Source organism: Procambarus clarkii, chromosome 5, assembly GCF_040958095.1.
Source record: "Procambarus clarkii isolate CNS0578487 chromosome 5, FALCON_Pclarkii_2.0, whole genome shotgun sequence".
Classification (NCBI taxonomy): Eukaryota; Metazoa; Arthropoda; class Malacostraca; order Decapoda; family Cambaridae; genus Procambarus; species Procambarus clarkii.
In genome coordinates, this window is record NC_091154.1 from 36,001,598 (window position 1) to 36,011,617 (window position 10,020).

Genomic DNA, 10,020 nt, shown 5'->3' on the forward strand with positions numbered 1-10,020 from the left:
AATCTAATACTGCACATCCTTTGCCGACTGAACTTTAATTGGAACAAATTGAATACTGTTATTGAAGACTGCCATCCATAACCACGCTAACATTTGAAGCATTGTGTATATATATACACGTATATATTTAGTGAGATCACTCCACGTAAACACTGAAATATTTAGCTTAGTCGGTCATCGATTTGGAAGACGGGGAGAAAGATACGAAAATAGTCAAACACAAATGGAGGAGGGAATAAGATGAAGGCTTTAAATTAAGTCACTTCAAGTTGTCCCAATATTTGTAGGTCACAGGCTCCAGATAGACGCCCATTGGAAAAGACTTTATTGACCAGTTCAGATAGAAGGCTACTGATTTCCAGATTAAATACTTCGAGCCAGATAAGACAGTTGCCAGAGTATTCAAGCACAGCCAAGCAGAGGACCAGATAACACAGTTGCCAGAGTATTCAAGCACAGCCAAGCAGAGGACCTGTTGATGGTGAGTGGTGGTCACGAAACACAATAAGAGAAATATTTCCTTATCCTGATCCCTTCCCAGAGCTATATAGTCGGAATAGCTTAGCGCTTTCTCCTGATAGTTCCCTCCCCTTGCTGGAATTTACAGAGTTCTTCAACATTTCACGGAGATGAAGTGTTTCTGCCGTGTGCCCACACTTCACAACTTGTTACCATGTTCCTGTATTGCGTTAGGCCTATGTAATAGCTTATAGTTCTGCCTCTACTATGTTCTGGTTGTCACCCACTTACACTCGGCAACATCCCCGGCAGCCGTCGCCTTGTTACGACAAAGCTGGAAACTACAAACACCACTTCTCTTTCCTACCTGTGAGACTTCAACCTTATAACTTTCCTGACGCGTGAGTAATCAACCTCACACTGTCTAAAACAGGATTTATTAACTTTAAGTTCCTGTACCGTCATAAGAGCCTACCTACACAAACAGTGTTCTTCTCGATGTACAAACAGTGTTCTTCTCGATGTACAAACAGTGTTCTTCTCGATGTGTTGTTTGAACTGTCTTGTCTGCTAACTGGCAAGCGTGACAGCTGTCGGTGCCGTGTTGTAACAATTAAATGCGGGTAGTGTCTCCCTTAGAGTTTTTACTTTATGACTCCTATATTTTGCCAGTGCAGACTACTGATCATATGACCCAGTACTTCTTTGAAAAATGGTTTATTAGAATTAATACTATTATATTATATCAAGAACATGAATTATTGACGTAGTTACGTTAGGTTAGATTTGGTTAGGATAGATTATGTTAGGTTTGATAAAATGTTTATGTTAGTTTTAACTCAAAATACTTGTACACAAATACAAACAAATAAAAATCACTTATAATGGAAAGCTTCATAGCTATATATTTCCATAAGATTTTTTTTATACAAAATATATAATTTCAGGAAATTTCGACTTGTTATTGAAGGAAGCCTTGTTAGGCTTCTTTGAACTATTAGGAAGCCTAACAAGGCTTCCTAATGGTTCAAGGCTTACAGGACATAGTTCCAGAAATATGGGACATAAGACATAGTGTTAGACATTTTGAACATAGAAGCTTATGTACATATGGGATAAGGTTCCATACCTACAGGACATGCTACCAAACGTCTGAGACATGATTTCAGACCAATAGGACACACTGTTGTTTGTTTCTGGATTTATCTATTAATCTTTTTCGTACTTTTCCGGGGGAGAAATTCTAAATATCTTTTGATGCAACCGATAATATTTGTTTACAAGAAACATTGGAAAGCTACAAATAACTATTCATGCAGGCAAATATTGTTAAATAATATGTAGAGCTCAGTGGAACATCAGCTCACTCGCCTGACCTTCCCCACTAACGCAGCCATTTTCACAACAAAAGTGTACGTTTATACCTTGATCAGGAGCTTAATACATCTTTGTCCACCCAACGATTAATAAAATCAAATGCCAGGCAAAGCATTTTGTACCAGATGAATCCCATTGTGTCTCAAGTGAGCCTTGTTCACGCAAGTGAAGGGACCCAACACTTGTAATTCTCCTTTGGTGAAATGTCAAGTACGGTTATTCTCAAAGTAATGCTTTGTTGAAATGCCCTTATCTTTGGAAGAAAACGTTGTACAGTATGAGGTGTTAGTCAGTAGAACACCCACCCCGCGTGACCAAGCTCTTCAGTGAGAGGTGTGCGTCAACAGAACACCCACTCTGCGTGACCAGACTGTTCAGTGAGAGGTGTGCGTCAGCAGAACACCCACTCTGCGTGACGAAACTGTTCAGTGAGAGGTGTACGTCAGCAGAACACCCACCCCGCGTGACCAGACTGTTCAGTGAGAGGTGTACGTCAGCAGAACACCCACTCTGCGTGACCAGACTGTTCAGTGAGAGGTGTACGTCAGCAGAACACCCACTCTGCGTGACCAAACTGTTCAGTGAGAGGTGTACGTCAGCAGAACACCCACCCCGCGTGACCAGACTGTTCAGTGAGAGGTGTACGTCAGCAGAACACCCACCCCGCGTGACCAGACTGTTCAGTGAGAGGTGTACGTCAACAGAACACCCACTCTGCGTGACCAAACTGTTCAGTGAGAGGTGTACGTCAGCAGAACACCCACCCCGCGTGACCAGACTGTTCAGTGAGAGGTGTACGTCAGCAGAACACCCACCCCGCGTGACCAGACTGTTCAGTGAGAGGTGTACGTCAGCAGAACACCCACTCTGGGTGGTCAGGAGGCCGGCAGTACCGTGGACACATCTCACGGAGGGTTTCATTGTGATACACCTTCTTGTACCTGGCAAGAAACGGTGCCGAAAATGAGAACAATAATAATACAAATGCACGAAGAAATCACAGTAACGTGATGTATTAATGAGAAGATCTATTGAACCAATGAGGTGATTCGAACCAGCGAACTGGGTAATTCCAGCCGCGCACCTTACCCCTGTACCACGACGTGGAATAAGTTATATAACCTGGGATTCCAACCGGTCCACAGGACGTCTGGAGGGGGCTCCCACACTAAATGTATGGGAGTTATATGTAAAACTTGTACTGGCTTCAGTAGGAGCCTCTAGATGTCCTGTGGACTGGGTGGAATCCCAGGTTATATAACTTATACCACGTCGTGGTACAGGGGTAAGGTGCGCGGCTGGAAGTACCCAGATCGCTGGTTCGAATCACCTCATTGGTTCAATAGATTTTTTTAAGGATAACAATAATAATAATATAGTAATAATGCAAATGATAATACCTCATTGTAATCATAATAGTTGCAATTATAATCATGCGAAACTTAAAATTCAAGATTTTTTAGTAGCCTGCTGAAACTGACTTTCGATATCCGACGAAGATGCCGTTGTGGCGTTGCGTGGGCCAGGGTAAGGAGTCCTCATACACCCCGCACCAGAAGCTGTCATGAGCCATCACTTTACCCTCCATGGCCGGGAACAACTCACTCTGGGGAAGAAGGATAAACATACACTAAGATCATTTAGAGGAGAAGCTTAGTCGGCACCGCGTTTGTGCTCGGTATCTTTGAACTAAAACTGTCGCAAGGACCAAAAATAATAATGCACTCACATTAAATTAAAACAAATTAATTTCCACGCTGACAAAACATTTGATTTAAACCTTAACCATGCCAAGAAAAACAATAAATTATGTTAGGCGCCATAGATACCATATCTGAGACGTTAGTAGAAAACGGCATATATACATCCTCTCACCGCCAACAGTAACTGGTCGTCAAAGTAGCCACTCTTGCCGACAGCCTTGGCCAGTATGGTGTCCCTGAGGGCGGCCAGCTGGTGGCGGGAGTCATTGTTTAGCTTGACGCCCCACAACCCGGCCATCACAGGGACAAAGTGGTTACGATGGTCACGCATCACGTGGAACACCTGCTCCGAGGACAGCCAGTCCTTTACTGCGTCTGCTTCACGCGCGGTTATCTGCATAGGTAGGTCAGATAATTGTTAGGAGAAAGCACTAAATAGCTTGGAAGGAATGAGGATATGGTTTTGGGATAGGACGGAGGAATGGAATGGTGCCCAACCACTTGGACGGTCGGGAATTGAACACCGACCTTCCAGAAGCTAGAATGTCACTCTACCATCCAAGTTATTGGGCATCATTCCTAACTACATTACACCGATGAGAATATATTTACGAAGTGTAACGAAGACGATCATATTCTCCATGTCTATTGCCAGCTCATAATTAACACAACTATTACACACAGAAATCACAATAGCGTGATGTATCAAATGAATGGTGTAATGAAGTAAGGGCCAAGAGGTAGAACGGCCTATTGACATAGCTCGAGTGCATGGGGGGAAATTGTGTAAAATCCTGGTGTGTCTCGGAGAGGCTGCAGGATCCAAGTAAATTCAGTAGAATTTCTGGTTGCATTTCTTATACCATGTCGTAGCTCAGTCGATTAAGACAGCGTCTGGGATGCTCTCAGACGTTGGTTCGAATCCTCGTCATGGCCCTTGTGGATTTGTTCATTTAACACAACTATCTTCAGGTGACAGATGTAGTGTTCAATTACCATAGATCTTTTTATGTCTCTTATATTTGACCTTCAGGTTTCCCCCTTATTATTCACATGCGACCGTTAATCCATAGCCAGTGCATTAATGTATCTCCCGCTCAGATAAAAATGAAGAGCTGCCTTACCAGCATTAGAATGCTGCTCAATCCCAGTATCCGTTTTCCCTTACCGCCGAGTCGAGGTCCCGCACCATCATGGCATCCACCTGGGGGTCGCCTAGAGGGGCGATGCGCCAAACCGACGGCAGCACCAGGGACAGGTTACCTAGGGGCGGCGGCAGGGTGGTGGCGTCGCAGACGAAGAAGTGGTGATGGCGACGAAGGAGCGGGCACAGGATGGCTCCGCGATCACGAGGATCAGTGTAGAGTCGCACCTTCCATCCCGGGTACCGACGTTTCACCTGTGAACATCAGCGCGATACAAAATACGGCCGAGCTTGGATTGTGAGGTTATCGGGCATCCAGTTAGATGTGCTGCCACCAAAGGTCACATCACTCGCACAGTGTAGAAACCTGAGCAGTAATGACTGTGACATGCATTTAGGATAAATTGGGATCGTATCTTTATTGAGATTATATGCCTTATCATTATATTTCTTAGTTAAAATTCTTCGATACATGCAAAACACTCCCATATAGTTGGACCGCGGTATGATTATTACCCATTATTAATGCTCGTTATAAAGCTTTCTCTAACTCTTAGAATACTGGAATCGTTGCCAGAGAAAAACATTATTTTCTCCAACATTAAGGGAAAGTCAGTGGTCGCGTGACAACTACTAGGCCAGTTTGATAGATTAAATTGACTAGTTGATTGTGGAAAACAATAGAGGTGGATTTACTAGATGGATGATAGACTAAAACAAACTTATCAACTAGACGTGTGCTAGTTATATACTTGGTAGAGTATTTCGTCAAGTCCAACCCAGAATTCAGAGTTGTTGCCGTACAGGGAGAAAGTCACCACTCGCTGGCCGCCTCCTGCTGCCCACGCCCGCCGCCCACACGTCCCGCCCACATCACCTGAAGTAACGGCTAACGGCATCTCAGGAGAGGACACCACATGGGAAGACTCCAAACGAGAAGATGCTTTTGGGAGACAGTTGTCGCCATCACACTGGCAGTACCCTCCATCCCACCACGGGAGGACCTTCTGCAAAATAAACAGTGCTGTAAACACCGCCTACCTCACACGAGCTAGTAGGCTCACTGACGCGTTATGTTGTATCAGTCATTTAGGTAATTGAAATTGGTAATCTCACCGCGGCCTCTTCGTCTGGACTCATGGTGGACATTGTGGATGAGTCGACGGTTCCTTCTGCCAGTTGGTCGAGGTTTCTGCCGCGGGTGTATGTCTTCCTCAGGATAAGACAGCAGCCCAGGAGGCTCACCGTAACACCAACTTCCAGTACTAAGGATGTACACTTCAGCTTCCTTCTCCACCAGGAAAGACAAGCAGCAAGGCACCTGTCAACGCATGGAGTCTTTTGTGGTCAACATTTCCCACTTTATTATTTTTTTAATATTTTTATTAACTAAATAAAATGTTATCATATATTGTGTGTGTACTCACCCAGTTGTGGTTATGGGGGTTGAGCTTTGGTCACGCCTCTCATCCATCAATAAACTGATGTACAGGTTTTTCAGCTTATTGGGTTCTATCATATCTACATTTGAACCAGTATATGGAGTCAGCTTCCACCACATCACTGTCTAATGCATTCCATTTGTTAACTACCCAGATACTGAAAAATTCTTTCTAACATATCTCTGGCTCATTTTGGGTACTGAGTTTCCACCTGTGTTATCTAGTTCGTGTTCCATCCATGCTAAACAATTTGTTTTTATCCACCCAGTTAATTCCTCTAAGAATTTTGCAGGTAGTGATGGTCTCCCCTAACTCTACAGTCTTTGAGGGACGTGAGGTTTAGCTCCCATAGCCTTTCCTCGTAACTCATACCTCTCAGCTCTCGGACTAATCTGGTGGCATACCTCTGAATCTTCTCTAACTCTATCTTGTGTTTAAGTAGGTATGGACTCCAGGCTGTAACTGCATACTGCAGGATTAGACTGACATATGTGGTATTCAAGGTTCTGAAGGATTTCTTACACGAGTTTCTAAAGGCAGTTCTTATGTTGGCCAACGTAGCATATGCCGCTGATGTTATCCTTTTGATGTGGGATTCTGGGGACAGGTTCGGTGTGATATCAATCCCCAGATCTTTCTCTCTCACTCTTGCAGGATTTCGACTCCCAGATGGTATCTTGTGATCGGCCTCCTGATCTCTTCACTTAATTTCATTACTTTACACTTAATTGAGTTAAACCTTAGTAGCCATTTTCTGGACCATTCCTCCAGGTTGTCCAGGTCGTCTTGTAGTATCTTTCTGTCTCCTCAGTCTTCATCCTTAATTTTAGCATTATCAGCAAACATTGAGAGTGGGAGTTGTTGGACGAGTCCATGCCTGGATGGATGCGTGCGAGTCGTAAACGTAAATAGCAGATGTTTGGCGTTAACCAGTTGGATTATGGCAGGTTAACTCATGTCTGGCGCTGACCAGTTGGATTATGGCAGGTTTACTCATGTCACTTGTTAACATATGCACAATCCTCAGGCTGTGAGACGCTTCTAACGTTCCCAGGAATCTCTCACATCCCTCCTTACTACACGCACACACACACACACCTCACCTTACTACACCTCCCGACCTAAACTCTCAACTCCTCACGAGAATTGAACTCCTAACCCGACTCTTCCTTCACACCATTACACCTCACTGCATGGTTGCCTCACCTCTCACCCCTCCTACTTTACCTCATCGTCCGTTGTGAGAGACAGCGTGTGACGAAGGGTAGCGGCCGTCATGAGGGCAGCAGTGCCCTGGCGAGGACTGACCGGGGAGGACTCGAGAATCTGAGCTCGTTCGGCCAAAATATTCCCCACTTCCTGCTCGCCCTGGTCACGCAAGGCTTGACTTCAACCCTCTGGGGTTTTTGGATCCATTTCTCGACTCTCTTTTTCCTCTTGTATTGTGTGGCTGTCTTCTGTTTTATTTTGTTTCTTTTCTTCTGTGGATACTTCTCTCCTCTCTTACTTTTTCCTCTTCTTCATCTTCAATCGCAGCTTCGGTTTTTTTTTTTTTACACGTCAGTTTTTCAACTTTGTTAATTATTTTTACCATCTTTTGGTTATCCTTCGTTTTCAGTATTCATGCTTTATCATCATTATTATTATGATCAGTTTCATCACGGTGATCAATATCATCATCACACTGATTAGCAACATCAAAATGATGAGCATCATCACAGTGATCAACATCACTGCGATCAATATCACAATGATGATCATCACAGTGATCAATATCTAACTGTGATCAATATCATCACACTAATCAACATCTAAATGTGATCAACATCTTCACAAAATTCAACATTACTCTAATCAACGTAATCATTGTCAACGTCGATATGACCATCATTATGATCAACTTCATCACCATGATCGAGAGAGAGAGAGAGAGAGAGAGAGAGAGAGAGAGAGAGAGAGAGAGAGAGAGAGAGAGAGAGAGAGAGAGAGAAAGAGAGAAAGAGAGAAAGAGAGAGAGAGAGAGAGAGAGAGAGAGAGAGAGAGAGAGAGAGAGAAAGAGAGAGAGAGAGAGAGAGAGAGAGAGAGAGAGAGAGAGAGAGAGAGAGAGAGAGAGAGAGAGAGAGAGAGAGAGAGAGAGAGAGAGAGAGGGAGAGAGAGAGAGAGAGAGAGAGAGAGAGAGAGAGAGAGAGAGAGAGAGAGAGAGAGAGAGAGAGAGAGAGAGAAAGAGAGAGAGAGAGAGAGAGAGAGAGAGAGAGAGAGAGAGAGAGAGAGAGAGAGAGAAAGAGAGAGAGAGAGAGAGAGAGAGAGAGAGAGAGAGAGAGAGAGAGAGAGAGAGAGAGAGAGAGAGAGAGAGAGAGAGAGAGAGAGAGAGAGAGGCTATTGAGGAAACAATGTAATAAATTTTATTAGTTGCATCTTTCCTGTATCCTGCTGCAAAAACAACATTTTTTGGCCTACGTAAGGTGGGAAGGGAGAGGGCCGGAGGGTAATAGACCATGGGAGAGCCGCCAGCGTTGCCACGTGGTCTCTTTGTTTACAAAATAATCACATTGTTGGCCTTACATGTCATAGAGAAGTTCCTTAAACTTCAGCCATTCACCGTGACGTGTCGTGAAGCCAAAAATATTGGCTGCAACGGCTGGAGGCTTCCGAGGGAGGGAGCGAGTCAGGGTGATTTATGCAACACAATTTAGGTGATTCGCAGGCCTTTAATAATAATGGTTTCTTAATATATATATATATATATATTGGTATGGAATAAGTTATGGAAAACCTCAACCTGTCCTATCATGTTATCCAGTTATCGAAGCTATCCAGTTATCCATCAACCAGTTATCATGTCCTAGATATCAGGAATTTCTTTTGGGTCTATAGTTAACCTCTTCTCGTCGGGTCCAGTTATCATGGCTGACTTCTACTCATCGGGTCCAGTTATCATGGCTAACTTCTACTCGTCGGGACCAGTTATCATGGCTAACTTCTACTCGTCGGAACCAGTTATCATGGCTAACTTCTACTCATCGGGTCCAGTTATCATAGCTAACTTCTACTCGTCGGGACCAGTTATCATGGCTAACTTCTACTCGTCGGGTTCAATTATCATGGCTAACTTCTTGTCGTCGGGACCAGTTATCATGGCTAACTTCTACTCGTCGGGACCAGTTATCATGGCTAACTTCTACTCGTCGGGTTCAATTATCATGGCTAACTTCTTGTCGTCGGGACCAGTTATCATGGCTAACTTCTACTCGTCGGGACCAGTTATCATGGCTAACTTCTACTCGTCGGGACCAGTTATCATGGCTAACTTCTACTCGTCGGGACCAGTTATCATGGCTAACTTCTACTCATCGGGTCCAGTTATCATGGCTAACTTCTACTCGTCGGGACCAGTTATCATGGCTAACTTCTACTCGTCGGGTTCAATTATCATGGCTAACTTCTTGTCATCGGGACCAGTTATCATGGCTAACTTCTACTCGTCGGGACCAGTTATCATGGCTAACTTCTACTCGTCGGGACCAGTTATCATGGCTAACTTCTTGTCGTCGGGACCAGTTATTGATTGGCCTTAACCCATAAAACTAATCCCTCTTGATACTAATATTCATCTCTCGCTTCCTGGAATAAAGCAGACTGCAGTGTATCAAAACTTTATACACCTCAGACGTTCCAATGTAACAGACTGTTATTCATATTGAACAAAACGAAACGTACAACGAGAAGAAATTGTATGGTGAACAAAAATAGGACAAAAACGGAGGAGCTAAACCCTCTGAAGTGCTTGCCACTCCACCTCTGCTTACTTGCACTTGACAGTGCATGTTCTTAGTTTATCTTCTTTAACCAAAATGATACCATAAACATTGATACCATAGAAGGCACAGAGACCCCA

The 10,020-nt window shown here is 44.0% G+C and overlaps 1 protein-coding gene across 1 annotated transcript; it reads right to left on the reverse strand.

The window, feature by feature from the left end:
• Positions 1-1,347: 1,347 nt before the first annotated feature.
• On the reverse strand, positions 1,348-7,433 carry LOC123752266 (uncharacterized). The gene is made up of 7 exons (XM_069304939.1): positions 7,353-7,433; positions 5,800-6,004; positions 5,436-5,690; positions 4,708-4,938; positions 3,712-3,933; positions 3,318-3,442; positions 1,348-2,777 (listed from the first exon to the last, which is right to left on the reverse strand). Exons 1-7 carry the CDS (start codon positions 7,355-7,357, stop codon positions 2,687-2,689), a joined length of 1,134 nt encoding a protein of 377 aa, XP_069161040.1. The 5' UTR covers positions 7,358-7,433; the 3' UTR covers positions 1,348-2,686.
• Positions 7,434-10,020: the final 2,587 nt, after the last annotated feature.

Excerpts from the sequence above, each read along its gene's own strand:
- LOC123752266 (XM_069304939.1), bottom strand. Across the intron at positions 4,939-5,435 it reads TTGACGAAATACTCTACCAA|GTGAAACGTCGGTACCCGGG; the intron begins GTATATAACTAG and ends TGATGTTCACAG. Across the intron at positions 3,934-4,707 it reads TGCGGGACCTCGACTCGGCG|ATAACCGCGCGTGAAGCAGA; the intron begins GTAAGGGAAAAC and ends CTACCTATGCAG.